The following is a 21,254-nucleotide window of genomic DNA, read 5'->3' as shown; positions in this document are numbered from 1 at the left end:
AATACCCTGGTTTTTACTCACAGTTTACATTTATCTTGGCAAGTTCTCCTCCACCAGTCTTACACACTGCTTTTGGATAACTTTATGCCTGCACTCCTGGTGCAAAAATTCAAGCAGTTCAGTTTGGTTTGATGGCTTGTGATCATCCATCTTCCTCTTAATTATATTTCAGAGATTTTCAATTTGGTTAAAATAAAAAAAATATATATCATTTTTAAGTGTTCTCTTTTTTTTAGGACTGTAGTTTGGGTGAGTCTAGGATTAATATACACTGTAGAACATTTTAAAATTATGAAAAAGCACTCAATTTAATCTTACCTTTGGGTTGGCTTGGAAACACTCACACCTGTATAAGATGTAAGGTGTTATCTTGTGAGTGAGACTCAAGTCTCAATTGTCCATGTGTTTTATCCTCCATGTGGAATGGCAAAAGTCATGGGACATAATAATAGTCTCTTTTTTTCTATGACGTGTCATGTCAATGTATGTTTTTATTGGTGTATTTTAGCCATTATGATTTTTTTGTGTCGTTTTAACGTTTTTTGTCTCTGTTACTCTACAGGTTTGGATGGCGGGAGGACGTTCTTTAATGCAGTAAAGGAGGGAGACACTGTGATCTTTGCCAGCGATGATGAGCAGGACCGGATCCTGTGGGTTCAGGCCATGTACAGGGCCACGGGTCAGTCCCACAAACCGGTCCCCCCAACCCAGGTGCAGAAACTCAACTCTAAAGGAGGAACAGCCCCACAGCTGGATGCTCCAATCTCACAGTTCTGTGAGTACACCCCCCCTCCACCACACCCCCCCTCCACCACACACTGATTTTCTTTACCTCCGCTCTCTTCTCCACGTTCACACAGTGCAGAGGCCAGCTAGTGTTTTATAATCACTGAGTTTCAAATCAGAAGTGATGCTACAGTCCCATTCATTTTCACCCTGTCTGATGTTCTTCACTTTCTCTTTATTTAGACAGATGATGCACACTTTAATTTTTTTAATTTTCAGTTTTTGTTCATTTTTGATGAGTGATCTCAAATCTCAGCTGTATATACTCAAATACGAGGATGAATTAAAGAATATGGTAAAGTAAAATGATTTTCAGCTTTTTCACCCTTTCAGCAGTTTGTTTCCTTTTCAAAACTGTTTTTATCTTTTCTTTTTTAATTAAAAACTGTTTTTTGGTCTTCCCTAGCTGCTAACTAACCCTCCGTTTTACCATCCTTTCTAATTTTTCTTCTACCCATATATTCTTCATATTTCTATTTCCTATTTTCTCCCTACCTTTTTTTCCTTCTATCTCTCTGTCATCTTTAATTTTTCAAGTTCATTTTTCATCTTCATTTTTTCAGTTTATCTGCCTTCTTTGCTTTCTTATTTTCCTCCCATCATCTTTCCTTTCGATGTTCCTTCTTCTTTTCTCTAGCACCCATTACGTACTTCCTCTAGCACCCATCTTCCGTACTTCCTCCTATCTTTCTTAGTTTCAATCTTCTTATACTTTCCTCTTAGTATTTTAGTTATTTTATTGCATTGTTAATTACCCATTTTCGTTCCTATCTTTTTTCTTTCCCATCCTTTTTTCCGGTTTATCTGTTTTCCTTTTTATCTTACTTTCCTCCCATTCCTCATCTTTTCTTCCAATCTTCCTTCCTGCACCCATTTTGTTTCCATCTTCCTTACTTCCTCCAATCTTTCTTAGTTCATATATTTAATTCCTTTTTATCTTCTTAGTTTCTTCTTTTCTTTATTTCATCCTTAATTACAGTTCCTTTTTCTTCCATCTTACTTCCTCATCGTTTTGTTTTTTTCTTCTTTTCTGTTTTATTTCTCACCTGTCCTACTTGTCACCTGTTCCTATTGTCTATTTTTCTTTTCTTTTATCCTTAATTACCCATCTTTTATGGGTAATTAAGGATATCTTCTTATCTTCTTTCTTTCCTTCAAATGTTCTATGCTTCCTACTATCTTTCACTTCTTCCAAAATTTGTTAATTTTCTGCCCATCTTCTTTTCTGTCTGGATTCCTTTTTACTATCTTTATTTCTTCTATACCTTGTTAGCTTTCTTTCTATCTTCCCCTTTGTTTTCCCTTTTTCTTACACCTTTGTTCCTACTAAACTTTTTTCTTTCTAACTGTCCTTATTTCCTTCTTGCGTTGTTTTCTTCATATCTCTCCATATTACTTACTTCCTTATATCTTCCTTTCATCCAATTTTTTTTTCATATCTTACTTCCCAACTCTCATTTCTAACTTAATTTTTCATTTTTATATTCTTTTTTTGGGTTTTTCCTTCTCATCTTTCCTTCTAATGCTTTGTAGCACCCATCCTTCCCATCTTCTCACCTTCCTTTCCTCTTATCTTCCTTTCTAAGTCCTTATCTTCTTTTTATCATTTACCTTTTTTCCTTCCTTACTTCCTTCCTTATTTGCCTTTTACTTGCTTCAGACGTGTCCTGTTTAGACTATACTGTCTGTATATGATGTAATTACATGTCTCTACTCTCTCTGTGTCTCTGTGTTCTCAGTTTCTCTCTCTCTCTTTTTATTCCATGCTTTGCTGTACTGTACTGTGCTCTGGCCCGTGTTGAGGGTCTGTCTGTGGTTCTGTGTGGGTGTGTCTGCTTTCCTCCTCCTGCCTCTGTTCATGTCTTTATGGCCGCTCTGGTTTGTCCTTTTCCGCCCTGCTCTCTTGCAGCTGGACTGAGGGGTAAGTGCTTCCCTCGAGCAGCCGGCGGCTCAGATAAACCAACCGCGGCTTATCTGACTCCAGCAACCTGCTAGTCACTTCTTTCTCCTCCTTCACTCTTCCTGTTCTTTCATCACTCTCTTCTATCTGTCTGTCTCTGTCTCTTCTCCATGGCACTCTTTAGAAATACTGTGTCATTTTTTAAATTAAATTTAGTCCGTATGTGATTAGGATGCATGTGAATCAGCTCTCTCTATACGGAATTAGCATATTTGCCTCTCTCTATATTTATATAATCTAGACGATTTCACACTATTACTGCACTCAAAAATGCTTTAAACAGTGGATTTAATTGTGGACAGGGTTCCACACAATTGTATGAATTGTGTTTTCTTAATATATAAGAAAACGTGTGTATATTGTAAGCAGGAAAAACCTTTTTGTGACTAAATCTGGCCAATCCCACTCAAAAATAATAATATTTTCTTAAACCAAATCAGTTATTTCAAAGCAACTTATAAATTAGTTTCTCTAGATTGTATATACAGCTCTGGAAAAAAAAGAGACCACTTAAAAATGATGAGTTTATTTGATTTTACCAAATTGAAAAACTCTGGAATACAATCAAGAGGAAGAAGGATGATCACAAGCCATCAAACCAAACTGAGCTGCTTGAATTTTTGCACCAGGAATTTTTGCACCTTTACCCCGTAGAGCGTGGAGAGGTGGGGAAGGAGGGGTGAACATCAACACACATGTGCAGTTATTTACACGCAGCTGTGGAAAAAATTTCAGATAAACGTTGGAAACCTCTGGAATATAAGCAAGAAAAAAGGGATGATCAGAAGCCATCAAATCAAGCTAAACTGCTTGAATTTTTGCACCAGGAGTGAGTAGCATAAAGTTATCCAAAAGCAGTGTGTAAGACTGGTGGAGGAGAACATGCCAAGACGCATGAAAATTGTGTAAAACCAGGGTTATTCCACCAAATATTGATTTCTGAACTCTAAATGCTCTAAATTACAATATTTTTTATTTGGAATTTGGGAGAAATGTTGTCCATAGTTTATAGAATAAAACACCAATGTTCATTTTACTCAAACATATACCTTTAAATAGCAAAATCAGAGAAACTGAACTGGTCTCTTATTTGTTTCCAGAGCTGTATACATTATAAAGTTATAAAGACAGGCGTGTACAACATAATATAAATTACAAATGCACCTGTAGGGGAAGGCAACCCACTAACAACGATTGTGAGTTAGGAGAAGTCCAGTATCGAACAGATGGAAAAGATGTAGGATTTACTTACAACTGTTGCATTAACCAAATGTAAGGCACATAAGTTCAGAACCATGTCCTGGAAAGGTTCTCTCGAATCCCAAACCGACAGTGGCCAGTGAAGTTAGTTGTGGGCGTGGCAGTGCCAGATCGTACCTTGGACTGTGCATAAGCCTAAACTAATTTATTTGGGTTAAAAAAAAAACACTATGCATATTAAGATGCAGCTTCTCAAACCCATTGTTGTGAACTGGATCCCCGTTTTCTATTTCTTCGATTTTCAATGATCTAATCCTTACATAAGGACTAAAAACAGCTGCTGCATTACTTAACAATCAGACACTTCTAATCGAACAGAGATGAAGCGACGTTGAAGGGAAACATCTTTTGATTTAATTACACTGGTTTTCTTCAAGCATTGCAGTTGTTGATTTATTGCTCTAAATGAATTCATTGAAACTACTGGTTTGGCAGGGCCACTGGTGTTCTTCGCCGCCTCTCAGCAGCTGGTAATTACCGTGTTAAGAGCGACGCCCCATGAATTAAACAGTGTGTTTACAACCTGATTATTTCTGGAAGCTATCAGTGGAATGTTACCAAATAACTACTTGCTAGTTCACACTTATCTTCCCTCCTCTGTGGCAATATAAGGCCAGCAATATTCCTTCCGAGGCAAGACGGAGAAGATCTTAAAATAAAACGCGCATTAAGCCATGTTTTAACAGTTTTAAACACAGAGATTAAGATGTAATTTCACAACACTGTCTGTTATGTGCTTCATTGGCTAGAGGCTGGAGAACCATCTGTTCCTCAGCGATCCAGAACAATGTAATGGATAATGAATAACAGATGTTTTTCATTATTTCTACCCATCATAAATCATTATATATGATACGATCCCATTTGAAAAGTGCAGTGAAATGAAACTATACTGTATTATATATACGAGAGAGGGGGCAAATATGTAACTGGAGTTAAAAAAAAACAAACAAAAAAAAACATGTGCAATACACTATATGGACAAAAGTATTGGGACAACAGGTCATTTATTACTTCTTTTAAAATCAAGGTATAGATTCTTCATTTCTGTGAGGATTTAGCAATGTGTTCTGTATTTTTTGCACTATACTGCACACTAAAAATATTTTAATTTTCCCAAAAATATCAATCTATGTACTTTACCAGTCAGATATTAAGGAGCAATAAAGCCAATCCGGTGACTTGCAGCGTTATCTCAGAGCTTCAGTGTAGTTCTCTAGCACCAAGGCTGGAGCAGTATTAGCATTAGCCACTAACCACGCTAAGCGCTAGCTCTTTTGCCGTTCAGAGGTGAGTATTATCGGACTGTAGCCTGCTGATAACCCCAGCTAGCACTGCTGGAGCAGCATTAGCATTAGCCGCTAACCGTGCTAAGCGCTAGCTCTTTCGTCATTCAGAGGCGAGTTTTATTGGCCTTTTTACTGTGTTAAAACAAGCTACATAGGACAAACCGCTAGGTAATATCACCCTGGCTTACCAGAAAATTCAGGGTTTCTCAGTGTAGCACTAAGGCTGCTGCTGCTGCTGCTCCAGCCTTAGTAAAAATCTGGAAATCTAAGATTACTAAAAATAAACAGTAGTGCTTTACTCACCCAAATAAACAGTTTTAGGAGTAAAATCTGTGTAGATTAACATCCAGCACTCGTTTGACTTTAAAATATATATATTTTTTAAGGATCACAGTTTTGTTACCTAGTTTAGCCTTAATTTAAGTTAGTTACCCTGAATAGGCTGCATTTGAGTCACATAATGCCCCTTATAATCTGGCTTATAGTGCAACAAATATGGTACATTGAGATGTTATTGCAAACAGATAAAGATAAAGGACTTAAACTAACTGAATGCATTCATTCAGAAGTGGTGTCCACAAACATTTGGACATATAGTGTACATTACTCTGGTAGATACTGCTAGTATACATACAGTAATACTCCGGAAGATACTTTCAGCACTGGATCAATGAACAACCAACACTCTGCACCATGCAACCCCTCCCCCATCAAAACACACAACATAGACTGGTACCTTCTGTTTTACAGTATTCATTCTGTTCACTAACAGTTTAATATCTCAGATTTCTTCCCTGTCACTCAAAGAATGCCACAGATTCCTTAACCCACTGTAATGCTCTTTAACTGCACAGCCGTAGCTGTGAGCTGGTAACCAAACTAACTCTTGTCGAAAAGACTAAACTTAACTGGTATGTTTGAAACTTGCATTTCAGCCAAATCATACAAAAATATATTATTCCACTCAATAAGCAAGAGCTAAAGATGCCAACAGACATGACTGATGCTATAAATGAATGTCCATGTTTTGTTCTAATCGTTTTTTTCTGGTACCACATTTTAAACCAAACAAACGAGCAGCTAAACTAGCATTTATTTTATTTTATTTATTTTTTTTAACAAAAACTTGTATAAGGTTTAACAATCTGACTATAAAAATTTGGAGAGTAATTATAAACCTGGGGAATGAGTTTTGTAATGAGTTCCTTACAAAAAACTTGTACAGCCCTCATGCATGCTCTACAAAAGAGCAGAAGTGGACAAGGAGCAGAGAAACGGAAAGATAAAAAAGATTAAAGATTTGATTTTACCAAATTGAAATCCTCTGGAATATAATCAAGAGGAAGATGGATGATCACAAGCCATCAAATCAAGCTGAACTACTTGAATTTTTGCACCAGGAGTGAGTGGCATAAAGTTATCCAAAAGCAGTGTGTAAGACTGGTGGAGGAGGAGAACATGCCAAGATGCAAAAAAAAAAAACTGTGATTTAAAACCAGGGTTACTCCACTAAATATTGATTTCTGAACTCTTAGAACTTTATGAATATGAACTTGTTTTCTTTGCATTATTTGAGGTCTGAAAGTTCTGCATATTTTTGTTTATGCCATTTCTCACTTTCTGCAAATAAATGCTCTAAATGGCAATATTTTTATTTGGAATTGTTGTCCGTAGTTTATAGAATAAAACAACAAGGTTCATTTTACTCAAACGTAAGTATAAATAGCAAAATCAGAAAATCTTATTCAGAAACTAAAGTGGTCTCATTTTTTTTTCAGAACTATATATTGAGATGTTAGAAAACAGGATTAAAGAAGTTTTTGCCATCTTTTTTTGTATTAAACAGCAAAAAAAAAGGTGTAGCATGACATGATAGCATTAGTTGTAGCATTGTTGGTATAATATGACAGTGCACATCTCGAATGTGACCATTGCACACAGACACATTAAGATGGCAATAAAGACAAACATGATATTGTGCAGCCCTATGTTAGCTTTATATTGTATTTTCATGTTAAGTATCTTCTTATAATCAATAGATTCTCATTCCTATCTATACTTGGTTGAGAAATATGTAAAATAAAAGTCCTTAGTCGGACTTTAAAGTTCAGATCAGTGCAACTCAGAAATGGCAACTTGAACGTATAAAAAACAAACAAACAAACGAATGAGATTGAGCTGGACTGTCGTCTTCAATCAGGGCTGTTTTTATTGAACCAGATAAAGACAGGAATAGCAGGGCCGGCTATTGACAGAGTCTGCTGGCGTGAACTCTGCTCTGTAGGCTGATGAGGGCGGCCATATTGTGGGAAAGCGAGTTCAGGAGGGGATTAAATTAGAAACATTTTGATTAATCTGAGTTCCGGTGCTGTCAATCTTTCTCTCTCTCTCTCTCTCTCTCTCTCTCTCTCTTCCTTTACCCCTCCTGTGCATCCCTCACTCGCAGAGGAGCGCCAGGGCTGTCAGTTGGTGCCTGTGGCCCATGTCGGCCCTGGGCCTCATCTCGGACTCCCGTTCTCTTTAGTGTCAGCTTGTGTGTATGTGTGTGTGTGTGTGTGTGTATAAAGGGGTCAGTCCTTCAGAAAGGGAAAAAAAAAATCAAGCACTAAATAGCCCCAAATGTTGTACTGTGGACGCTCCCAGAGAAAGGATCTATAAATGAAGAGTAGCCCATCAATCATTGTCATTTCATCTCTGGCCAGCCTGACCGCGGCTGACTAATGTCATTGTCTGTTACTGTCCAGAGCCCTGCTCCTCTCCTCTAATGTCAGACAGACGTTGACAAGTTCATATTGAGGCGCATGAGAGGGACACAATGTCACCTTTTTGACTTGTGGCGTGGGTTCGAGTGGATCACAGCGCTGGAGCCTTTGTGTGCACATGTGCTTTATGTGGAAGGGGTTAAGGCTGAGCAATATATTGTGTGTTTTTTTTTACGATAGATATCCATAGAGATATCCATAGAGGCTGCAGTATATGTAGATAAACCTTTTAAGTTTTTTGTGCTTTTGGTTTTATATGCAACACATGAGACAAATGTTCTGAGGGTTTTAGTAGGTAGGGCTTGGCCATTATATCGATTGGCTGATATGTTGTTTGAGATGTTAAAGAATTTTCTTGGGTTTTGGTGATTTTGTAACCAGTAGAGAAATTTCACATCCAATATATACAGCTCTGGAAAAAATAAGAGCCCACTTAAAATGATGAGTTTCATTAAATTTACCAAATTGAAAGCCTCTAGAATATAATCATGAGCAAGACAAATGATCACAAGCCATCAAACCTGTGATTACAAATGCTCTAAATGCCAATATTTTTATTTCAGATTTGGTAGAAATGTTGTCAGTAGTTTATAGAATAAATCAACTATGTTCATTTTACTTAAACATATACCTATAAATAGCAAAATTGGAGAAACTGATTCAGAAACTTAAGTGGTATAAAATTTTTCCAGAGACATTCCAGAGTACAAATTTCACATTCAATATATCATATTTATATAATTTGCCAGCTGTGCTCCATCAATTCTGCAAGCCCATATTAATATCCATATTAATAACAGCATTTTTCCAATAATGCATCAACTCATTAACTTTTAGTATTTAATGCTTTTGTTTTTTGGCCCCTTCACTGGATTTGGAGTTGGGCTCTCCAATTTGGCCACATCATTACAGCCCACCTTAATGTCACATGGGTCCATGGGTCCATCTGGCTCCATGTGCACTATACAACCCAGATAGGGCCCATGATCAAACCCCTCCTGGACAAAAACTTTTGGCTCCCAGTTGGTCTTGGTCTGCCATGCCTTATGCCATATGGGCATGTTGTCTGGGTCATAATCTCGCAATCACATGGCGAGACCATTTGAAGCCTGAAGTTTGCTTAAGACCATAGACTGTATATATGAATAGATGAGACGACAGTAATGGTCTTGACCTGGGACAAGGCTAACATTGCTGAACTGGGACATAAAATCTCACATTCCCGTTATGGCGGGATTTAACATTAAGTAGAATTACTACCTTTTATTGCAGCAATATATATGTATCAAATGAAAACAGATGAGGTAGATGCAGTAGCAAATTTTTCAAAATTATACAGGTATTTAAATTGAGTTATCAAAATAAGCCCAACATTTTTTAAAGTGTCCGTCAAATAACGTAAAGCAGCGTCATGTTGCAAAACCACATTATGAAGCTTTTTTTGCAAAAATTACTTAATTATCACTTATATAAACCAAGTATATGCAAAGTGACCACGCCAATACATTTCATCATAGCCTACTTTATATATTTGCATGAATAATTGATAAAATTTCTGTAGATACGATAGAGACGACAGAAGGTAAGTAGCATGATAGACACTTTTTTTTTATTTTTTATTTTTTTTATCTTCCCCACAATATTTATCGTCATATCGCACAGCACTAATAGATTGTATGAGCCTTATGCTTTTATTAAAAGAAGTAAAAACAGCTCTTGCTTGGGCTCTGCTGGTATCCACCATATCCCAAGCACCCTGAGTAGCCTCAATATTCACAGCCACAACCTGGAATGCCGAACCTCATAAAAAAAAGAGCTCTTTGTGGATATGATGAATCAAATCTATTAGTTGGCAACATTTGCTCTCCTGTGATATTGTGCGGCGGAGAAGAAATGAACGGTATGTTTCCAGCACGTAGCCCTTAAGCACAGGTGAGGGTTAAGCCTTGTTCTTGCATTCAGATGCAAACAGTGGACGCTCGGTAGGCCGCTGCCGCTGAATGGGTCCAGTCTGCGGTATAGGCCTTAAGCCCCGTCTGAAACGCTGCATTAGAATGAAAATAGCCCCCCTGAGCAGCGGGTGGATTAAGCAACGGGCCTGCTTATTTGGCCGGGCCCTGATGTAATACCTAAGCCCACTAACCAAGCAGGAAAGTGAAAATGTGTTGTTGGATTTATTTAGCCCCCTTAATGGACAATGGCCGCATGGGCAGCGAGGGGGGAGTGGGGGCCTGGCCCAGCCGCGGTTTAGTGGCACGGGGTTGCTTTAATTAGGTTGACCCTGGGGGGGTCCGGGGCCTGCGGGCAGCCTGCTGAATGGAAGAGGGGTTTATTTGGAATGGCCAGATTGAGACACTGGTCGGCTAACGATGGGTCTATAGCACGAGACACAGGATCCATCTGGAGAGTCTGGGAAGTCGCATCCAGAGGACAAAAAAATTAACAGTCAACAAATTGCTACAGTAAGAAAAAAACTGCTATTGCTGAAATGGAAACTTTACATGATAAAGAAACACTTTCAGTGGATGTCAATTTAAAAAATATATGTTATTCTGGAGCATTTCTATTGGTCCATTCATTGTGAAATCTTAACTAGTGGATTTAAATACATGAAAAAAAACAGCAATAATAGAGATACAATTTACAAAATATGAAGTTTACATTATTTACATCATATTAAATCATAATTTTACATTTACATTTACTATAGACTGGAATTAAGCCTGCTCAAAAGCTATGTACATAAGCTAAATGGTGTAAGTGTAATGCCAGATGATGAATCAGAAACAAAAAATAGTTTATCTTCAAAATACTTTAAAATGAATATTATCTAATGATATAAAAGACTGAAACATATACAGCTCTGGAAAACATTAAGAGACCAATTAAGTTTCTGAATCAGATTCTCTCATTTTCTCTGATTCTCCCAAGTTCCACATAAAAGTATTGCCATTTAGAGCATTTATTTGCAGAAAATGAGAAATGGCTAAAATAACAAAAAGATCTTTCAAACCTTAAATAATGTCAAGAAAACAAGTTCATATTCATAAAGTTTTAAAAGTACAGAACTTTTTTTATGCATCTTGGTATGTTCTCCTCCACCAGTCTTACACACTGCAAATTGATACAGAGGTTTTCAATTTGGTAAAATTAAAGAAACCCATCATTTTTAAGTGGTAATTTTTTTTTCCAGAGCTGTATATATAGTGGCATGCTGTAAGGGTACAGGGCAGTTTGTGAGCTGTAAAATGTCTTTTTGACCTATAGGAAAATACTACATATTGAACCTTTTAAAAATATTCTATATAAATTTGCAGCATTTTATGTGGTCCATTTTCATTAAGACACAAATAGGAAACAAATGCTTACACTGCAGACACTGATAATTTATGAATTTTGGATTATTCTAATAATTAGGTCCACTAAATTCTTACTACTTTGGTCTGAAATGCAAGTTAACAGCACCTTGCTTGTCTTAACCTCAACCTGTGTCCAGGTGGACCTTCTTCAGGTGAAGGTCGCTTCTGAGGAGTTATCATGTGATTGTAAACAGTATCTATGTATATATGTATGTTTTCTAAAGCATGTTCCTCTCTCCACGAACCCTCACCTGCACTCATACAGACGCAGACCGAGCGCAGAAACACGGGATGGACGAGTTCATCTCAGCGAACCCCTGCAACTTCCACCACTCCTCTCTCTTCGAGATGGTGCAGCGCCTCACACTGGACCACAGACTGAATGACTCCTACTCCTGTCTGGTACTGAACCACTCTGTTCTGATCAATTCTGTCTAATATGATTCAAGATTTTCCGACTGTGCAAAATGATAGTCTCAGTCATATTTAAACAATGCTTGCAACTAATAACCATAAATCCATCATTGCCTAATGCACTTAAAATAAAAATTAACACTAGTAAAGAGAGTAACTTTTAATTTGCCCCAAAAGGTGTACATTTGTCAGTATATGGTTATTTGTTGAAAGGGCTCAATTAGAAATTTGAAACATTAATTATAAATATTATAATATTCATTAAACATTCACAAAACAATGTAAGCTATATACTGTAATATATACAGCTCTGACACCCTAAAACTGATGAGTTTCTTTGATTTTACCAAATTGAAAACCCCTGGAATTTAAGATGGATGATAACAAGCCATCAAACCAAGCGGAACTGCTTGAATTTTTGCACTTGTGTAGGACGGGTGGAGGATAACATGATGCCAAGATGCATAAAAACTCTGGTTAAAGACCAGGGTTATTCCACCAAATATTGATTTTTAACCTTTAACTTTTCTAACTTTAGGAATATTAATGTTTTCTTTGCATTATTTGAGGTCTGAAAGTTATTTTTTCTTTATTTTTTTTTATCCCAATTTCTCCCCTATTTACAAGGCCAATTACCCAACCCACTCCAAATGTGCTCTTTAGGGGCTCCGCCTTCGGCAGCTGATGACAAGCTGCATGACCGGGATTTGAACCAGCGTTCTCCCGATCATAGTGGCAGCACCTTAGTCTGCTGGACCACTGGGAGCCCTTTAATTTATATTTTACTAATAATAGAAACACTTTCTGTCCAGTTAAAGAGCTAAACATTTTAATTCTAATTGGATGCCTAAAATTTTGCACAGTTCTGTCTATGCCCAGCATAGTAAGGGAGACCCAGCAGGTTTAACAGCTCATTTTTGTGTTTCCTGTTACATTTGAAGAAATGTGTGAATCTGTCACACTTAGTTTTTTCCTGCCTGATCTGATTTGTCGGATCCCATCTCTCCTCCCCTCCCTCTTCCTTTCCGTCCTGCCCTCCAGGGTTGGTTTAGTCCAGGTCAGGTGTTTGTACTGGACGAGTACTGCGCCAGAAATGGCGTGCGGGGCTGCCACAGACACCTGTGCTACCTGAGCGACCTGCTGGAGAGAGCTGAGAACGGCGCCATGATCGACCCCACGCTGCTCCACTACAGCTTTGCCTTCTGCGCTTCACATGTACACGGCAACAGGTACGCTGTAGAGAGAGAAGGAACCATGCAGGTTTATAGGAAGCGTTTACGAGACTGAAGAGCCTGAAAATTTACACTTTGCATTCTTTTTTGCACCTTGATTCATCACAAATACACACCGACTCTCTTCCTGTAATTCCCTCTATTACTTTCAGTATTCTCAAAGTATCCATTTCTCTGCAGCTCCATGCATTTCTTCATTCATTCATTCATTCTGTTATTTATTGTTTCTTCCCACTTTCTTTCTCACATTCTTTCTCTCTTTCTAAGACACAATCATTTCCCCTTGCCTAAAGTCTTCCCTCTCCTCCCTCTCTATCTCGCTATTCATCCACTCTCCACTCACGGAGAGAGAATGAGGTACGGTACAGAATTATCAGCAGCAAACTACAAACCTGTCAACCTTCCTCACCCCCTTATATTTCTTCCTGGATTAGATCATTTAGTCTTTTCCTCAGGATGAAACCCTTAGATGTGGAATGCTACTGCTTGCAAGTTACTGTACTGTACAGTTAATTATTTTAATTCAGAGATGCTTTAAAAAGATTATGATATACACATAATATATTGCCGCTGTCCAATTAAAAAGTGATATGTCCATTTTTATACATTTTTAGATTACCACATAATTTTAACAAACCAAATGTCCCTTACAGTTTGTCAAAATCTCTTGATGAATGGACCAATATCATTTCTTCAAAATGACCTGAAATAAACTATTTTTACATTAACTTCCATTGAAAGTTAAGAAGGTTTTATCTCTATACTGTAGAGTTGCTGTTTTTTCATTGGACAGTGACGATATATCAGACTATTGTAACCACACAATGTCCATTTGTGCTGTCCATCCACTGAGCATATAGGGGCACTCTGTCCCGATTCTTAGGGGGAGGATTTAACCCTTTCTGTTGTAACACTGTTCCATGAGGAAGTTACTTTATGTCTGTAATTCAGTTTATAATGTGAAACCCATATATTAAATAGATGTATTTCACACAGAGTGATCTATTTTTTTAGGTGATTATGGTTCACAGCCAATGAAAACCCAAAAATCAGTGTCTCAGAAAATGTTAATGTTAATATTATATATATTGGTACTTTTGGCAGTGTGGGCAGTGTGCCAAGTCCTGTTGGAAAATGAAATCCACATGTCCATAAAAGTTGTCAGCAGAGGGAAGCATGAAGTGCTGTAAGATTTGGGGGAAAACAAAACTGCCCTGTCTCTCCAAATCATGACTGATTGTGGAAACTTCACACCTTTAGACCTCAAGCAGTTTGTACTGTGTCTCTCTCCACTCTTCCTCTAGACTCTGATTCCTCCCTTGATTTACAAATAAAATGTAAAATTTACTGATGATCAGTGATTGTTTGGAGAGACATGTCATCTGCTGGTGTTGATCCACTGTGTTTTATTATCAAGTCCAAAGTCAGTGCAGTGTTTTCCCGGAAAATCTTACAGCACTTCATGCTTCACCTTTATTTTCCAGCAGGACTTGGCACACTGCCAACAGTACCAATTGGTCTTATATAATATTCAAATTTTCTAAGACACTGATTTTTGGGTTTACATTGGCTGTAAGCCATAATAATCATCAACAATTTAAAAAAGTAATGCTTAAAATAGATCACTCTGTGTGTAATACATCTATATAATGAGTTACATTTCTGGCTGAATTACTGAAATAAATTAACTTTTCATATTATTCAATATTTAATATTCTAATTTTTTGAGCTGCACTAGTATATAATAGCTGCTCTGAGATGGTTCTCTGTCATGCTCAAAGCTTTTATCTCCCATCCTTGCATGATCATCTATCCATTTTTATATGCCTACATTTCTGCTTTTAATTACTTTATTATTTGTTTCTATTTTAATTTAATCATAATTACTGTTTTTTACTGTCTGTGTTTGGTTCTGTTCTGCATGTTTCACATCTTCTCTTTTATTTCTCACCCGACCTCACGCTGTCACAACCCTTATGAACGTGAATGCCTGTGTGTGTGTGTGTGTGTGTGTGTGGTGTAAAGTAAGAGATTGTGTGAGCTGCTGAAATGGCCCATGTCTGAGGCCGAGCTGCTCAATGCCCTGTACCCCTCGTCCCCTGCCGACCCCCCCACCCCTCCTAAAAAAGAGCTCCGAATGATGGAGTTGAGGAAAAAGAGGGACTCTAAGTCGCAGGTGGCCGCAGGGCTCAGAAGGTGAGACTGAACATCATGTGGTGCTCTTGTATGATCCTGAGGTTAGTTAGCTAAATCACGACCTCTTACACCACCACCCCCTACCCCCACCACCCAACTGCTGCAGCTGCTGGACCAGTAAGCTGAAGCAAAACATCTATGAATCATTATTAATATAAATATATGTGTTTTTATGCCCTTAAATATATAATCACAATGCATCTGTGTGCTGTAGAGCAGGGGTTCCCAATCCCAGAACCCCACACACACACACATGCATTGGGATTCTACTGCATAGTGTTTCGAGTATTGTGTGTGTGTGTGTGTGGACTGTTATATCTATCTATCTATCTGTCTGTCTGTCTGTCTGTCTGTATGTCTGTATATGTGTCTATAAGCAACATACAGCTCTGATAAAAATAAGAGAACTAAAAACGTCTGGAATATAATCAAGAGGAAGATGGATGATCTTAGCACCAAGAGTAAGTGCCATAAAGTTATCCAAAAGCAGTGTGTAAGACTGGTGGAGGAGAACATGATCCCAAGATGAATGAAAACTGTGATTTTAAACCAGGGTTATTCCACCAAATATTGATTTCTGAATTTCTAAAACTTGAATATGAATATGAACTTTGTTTTATTTGCATAGTTTTAGGTCTGAAAGCTCTGCATCTTTTTTTTTCCCAGACATTTCTCATCTTTAAATGACAGCAGTGTTTTCATTTGAAATTTGGGGGAATTTTTTTCTGTAGTTTATAGAATAAAACAACATTGTTCACTTTACTCAAAAAGAAACTGAAGTGGTCTATCAGAGCTGGTTTATCAGAGCTGTATTGCTTATCTGTCAGTTCTTCTTTACTTTGTCTTAAAAACATTATGAATTGGACATTGCACATTTTAGAACTAAATTTAAATCCGCTTTCCCTGAATTTAACAAATTAAAAGAAAACATATATGGGTCTAAAATGTAAAAAACATTTGTATATGCCACAGTTTCCCCAACAATAAGTTTAGTTACAAAATTAAACAATGAGAATATGGACCAAAGTGTGTTCTCTACTGGCCATATGAATGAAGAAAATTGTATCTTGAGAATGATTGAGGTGCCCAAACACACCACTGTGCGTATGTGTCTGTATCGGTGTGTGCTGTGTGAGGTTTGACGTGAAGAAAGTAGAAGGGTTTGGACTAGATGTCTGTCAGTCCACCAGCTGATGAAGTTGAGGTGGGCCGTGTGTGTGTGTGTGTGTGTGTGTGTGTGTGTTTGTGTTTGATAGACAGTGATGGAGCTGAAGTGGGCTGTCTGTTTGCGTCCCGTTATGATCAGCTCGGACAGGAAGACACGTGTAGCTCCAAGTCAGATGCGGGAGAGAGAGATACAGGGCGAGAGAGATAGGGATAGAGAGATGAGAGGGGGCCACTGACAATCTGTCATGCTGTCAGTCCTGACCTGAAGGCAAAGCGGTGTTAGTGTCCTCCCACTACCCCTCCCTTGTCTCGTACCCTCTTTCTTTCTCTCTCTCTCAGTTCAGTTCAGTTCAGAGGTGCTTTATTAGCATGAATGTAATTACATACACTATTGCCAAAGCAATTAATAATACAAGTAAACAGACGTTATAAAATAATAAAAATAATAATAAATAAATACTAACAATAATAACAAAAATAAAATACATAAGTAAATCTACAGATTAGAGAGAAAAAAAAAAACAGTAATATTAAAAAGGTTGAGTTATTAATAAAGAAAATAAGTAAAAGTAGTAATAAAGCATGTTAAAGTTAGATTAATAGAAGTAAAAGAGGTAACATTAATATATTAATATCAATATAACATATTACAGATATAAGTACAGATATTAGTGATTGGTGGACGGTCTCACTGGTTGTCTCTCAGGTTGTGACAGGCTGTAATGTATTGGGCAGCGAGTGTGATCAGCTCTCTGCTCTCTCCCAGTATGTAGGGCAGTTTGTGTGTATTAGTGCAGTGTAGGAACTCGGGGGCGACGCTGCTAAATTTCCTATAATATAAACTCCTGATGGAGTGGTATTTTGGACACTCTGTGAGGAAGTGCAGCTCTGTCTCCACCACTGCCAGCTCACAGTGAGAGCACAGTCTGGCCTCTCTGGGTGTCCAGTTCTGCCTGCGCCGGCCGGTCTCCACGGCCAGGCTGTGCTCACTGAGTCTGTACCTGCTCAACATCTTTCTCAGTTTTCTATCTTTAATTTCTGTCAGGTAATCTGCCAGAGTGTATTCTCGGTTCAGAGCCGAATAGCACTGCAGTCTGTGCTGCTGTTTTACTGTCTCAGTCCAGTGTGTGATGTATTTCTGTTTTTGTTGGGTAATAATTTGGTTGGGTTTAATGTTTTGGGCGAGTGTGTAGTGGGGCTGGGTGGTGTGTGTTAGGTCAGTGAGATTCAGGATCAGCTGGGTTAGGGGACTCCTCTGGATGTTCAGCTCTTGGCAGGTCAGTGCTTTATAGTGGAGTGAGTGGGGGTCACTAGATTTAATGTGCTTCCAGAAGTTTATGGCTCTTTTTTGAATGTTAATTATTAGAGGGTACTGTCCTAATTCTGCTCTGCAGGCCGTGTTCGGGGTCTTCCTCTGCACACTGAGGAGATTCCTGCAGAACTCTGTGTGCAGAGTTTCAACTGGGTGTTTGTCCCAGTTTAAAAAATCATTTTGAGTGAGGGGTCCCCAAACCTCACTACCATACAATGCAATGGGTTCTATTATTGATTTAAATAATTTTAGCCAGATTTTAATGGGAATTTCAAATTTAACAGATTTTTTAATGGCAAAAATAGCTCTTCTCGCTTTTTCTTTGAGCTCCTTCACAGCCAAGCCAAAACTTCCAGTACAACTGAATGTTATACCCAAATATGTGTATGTTTTAGTATATTCAATATTTGTGTTATTAATTTTAAAATTAAAATCCCCCTGACTTTTTGTCCCTTTTTGAAACACCATGATTTTGGTTTTTTGGTGGTTTATTTTCAAAGCCCATGTGTGACAAAAGTCCTCCAGCATTTCGAGACTTTGTTGTAGTCCCTCTCTCGTAGGGGACAGTAAAACGAGGTCGTCTGCATAAAGAAGACATTTGACCTCGGTGTCACCCAAAGTAAGACCAGGTATATTACTGGATTGATCCAATTTTTCTGCCAATTCATTAATATATAAATTAAACAGAGTGGGGCTCAGACTACAGCCTTGTCTTACTCCTCGTGACTGTGGAAAGAAGTCTGTTCTGAGATTTTCAATTTTAACTGCACATTTACTTTGTGAGTACATCGATTTAATTACATCATATGTTCTCCCCCCAACACCATTCTCAATAAGTTTATAAAATAATCCGGTATGCCAAATTGAGTCAAAAGCTTTCTGGAAATCCACAAAGCAGGTAAAGATTTTGTGTTTATTTTGAGTTACATGTTTATCAATGAGCGTGTGGAGGGTGAAAATGTGGTCTGATGTTCTGTGGTTTGGTAAAAAGCCAATTTGATTTTTACTCAGAACGTCATGTTCTATTAGAAATTGTGTAATTCTGCTGTTCAGGATGCTGCAGAATATCTTACCTAGGTTACTACTTACACAAATTCCTCTGTAATTGTTTGGGTTAAATTTATCTCCGGTTTTGAAAATAGGGGTTATAAGTCCTTCATTCCACGTAGTTGGGAAGTGGCCGACATTTAAAATAAAATTAAATAGTTTTAAGATAGCCAATTTGAATATATGATTTGTGTTTTTTAACATTTCATTTAACACACCATCTGTTCCACAGGCTTTTTTAGGCTGAATATTTTTTAGTTTTTCTCTCTCTCTCTCTCTCTCTCTCTCTCTCTCTCTCTCTCTCTCTCTCTCTCTCTTTTGTGTCTGTCTGTCTTTCTCTCTGTCTCTCTCTCTCTCTCCTTCACCTTCTCTCGTTGGGCCCCCCATTGCTGTTGTAGGCCGAGGATTCTCTCAACCTCTGTTTAAACAACAGGTTTGTCTGACCCCCCCGTCTGTCTCAGTAAGGACCTTTAACCCTGCTGCCCGAGGCAGTGGCACTATTATTACACACACACACACACACACACACACACACCAGCCGTACCTGTAAAACACTGGGATTGAAAAATAATAGTGTTTTTTGGCACCACCCACTCCAACCTCTCCATCTTCATCATTTTCTTTATATCCATTTTCTCCTAAATCATCTAAATCTCATTCATCGATTTCTTCTTCTTCTTATTATTTTTTTTTGTCATCTTATTCATTTCATTCATCTTCTTCAACATCCTCTTCTTGTTCTGTTGGCAGATAATAAGAGAATAACTTAAATTCTGAATAAATATATGTTATATCTAATATTGTACAAAATGCCCCCTGCTTTACAGGAGGGACTATAGTAAACACACAACAAATGCTTTACTGTTATTTTATGCAGAGAGAGAGTCCTCTGGCAGAGTGGGAGGGTTGACAGGTATAACACACACACACACACACACACACACAGTGCTGGTGTAACTGCAGATGGCATTACGGTGTGGATCTGTCAGTGATGCAGGATATGATACTACCACCTCATTACCATATCTGGATTACCATTTTTAATAACACCCAGTGTTAAATGGGGTCTCATTTGCATAGGACTTTGAATATACATGATGGCATGTAGGGCTATAATAATGGCAGCGCCGCCTGTTCACGAGCAGAATGTGTCTGAAGCGGGGGGAAAGGTTAATTAGTGTGTCATGTATTAATTAATTTATTAATTAATTAATTTTTTTTTCTTAGATATTTGATTCATTCTTTCGTCTGTTCTTCACACGTGTGCACACATACATTTGTACAATACGAGAAATACACACGTGCGTGACACTTATAAAAAAAACTCATAGAGAATCACCTGCACATGTTTTAACATGCATACACATGTATAAACACACACACACACACACACACACACTGACATTGGCTGGGCGATGTGAGCAGAGTGTGTGTGACAGAGCAGGCGCGGGAGGCCGTGACAGCCTCTGAAGAGCAGGAGACGTGACACACTCCTCATCACTCCCAGGGAGTAAGTGTGTGTGTGTGTGTGTGTGTGTGTGTGTGTGTGTTGGGCAGGAGGGGGTCGTGGCTGTCACACTAGACAGGGGGTCCACCGCTGTCTGTGTATATATGTGTATACGGTATGTGTGTGTGTGTGTGTGTGTGTGTGTGCTTTGGGGGGTGTTTTTGGGGGTGGGGGGTGCGGGTGCAATAACAGGGTAACTCCTCAGCTTCCAAACACCTCTGGAAGCTGAGGGGTCGGGAGTTGTGGTATGTGTGAAGACACAGAGAGCAGAGATACGTGTCCAAGTCATGATGGATTCATTCAAATTATCATCTCAGACAAGCAGATACACAATCTGTCCAAATATTTGTGGACACCCTTTCTAATTAATGCAATCCGCTACTTTTAATCTTATCTTATAAGTACTAGAGAAGTTCTACCATGACAGTCCAATCTCTGGATCAGATAAAGCCAAAGTCAAAAGTCAAAGTCAAAGTGGTTTTTATTGTCATTTCAGCTATATACAGAGTACACAGTGAAACGAAACAACGTTCCTCCAAGGACCATGGTGCACATAAACACAGTGTAGACAGAACAATAGTGCTACAGTACAAAAGTGCAGACAGACAATACAACACAATACAGACAAAGAATAATAAATAACAAGACAGTGTGCAAAAAAGACCAGGTGAGGTAGTAATTACCTCTATTACACAGTGTGCAATAGAGTCCAGTGAGGTAGCCAGGTTCACACTACACGTTTTTAGACCAGTTTTTTAGTTGCCAACATTTTAATGTTGATCGCTGTCAAAAACCCGTCGATGAATGATCGCTGATTAGTTGCAGACCATGCAAATATTTGGCATGCTAGATATCTGATCCAGTCAGCGACTGGGAGTCAGGAGCAGCGGCCACATACTGCTAATGTGTTTTACTAAAAAAGCAAAGACCGCATATATTTCAGTTGATCTACAGAAAACAGGT

The 21,254-nt window shown here is 38.3% G+C and overlaps 1 protein-coding gene across 10 annotated transcripts in view; it reads left to right on the top strand.

Moving 5' to 3' along the window:
* The window catches only part of cadpsa (Ca2+-dependent activator protein for secretion a), a 214,045-nt gene that overhangs the window by 119,425 nt on the left and 73,366 nt on the right, over positions 1 to 21,254 (top strand). For 5 of the 10 annotated variants that reach the window (XM_049471433.1, XM_049471430.1, XM_049471429.1 and 2 more), the window contains exons 11-14: positions 563 to 775; positions 11,682 to 11,818; positions 12,872 to 13,059; positions 15,088 to 15,258. In XM_049471433.1, coding sequence (XP_049327390.1) covers positions 563 to 775; positions 11,682 to 11,818; positions 12,872 to 13,059; positions 15,088 to 15,258 — 709 coding nt within the window. The remainder of the gene's footprint in view (positions 1 to 562; positions 776 to 11,681; positions 11,819 to 12,871; positions 13,060 to 15,087; positions 15,259 to 21,254) is intronic. The other 5 variants (XM_022682798.2, XM_049471434.1, XM_022682796.2 and 2 more) reach the window with 1 other exon arrangement.

The sequence above is a fragment of the Astyanax mexicanus genome, chromosome 24, assembly GCF_023375975.1.
Source record: "Astyanax mexicanus isolate ESR-SI-001 chromosome 24, AstMex3_surface, whole genome shotgun sequence".
Classification (NCBI taxonomy): Eukaryota; Metazoa; Chordata; class Actinopteri; order Characiformes; family Acestrorhamphidae; genus Astyanax; species Astyanax mexicanus.
Note: the sequence above shows the minus strand (reverse complement) of the source record. Positions and strands in the feature narration are given on the sequence as shown.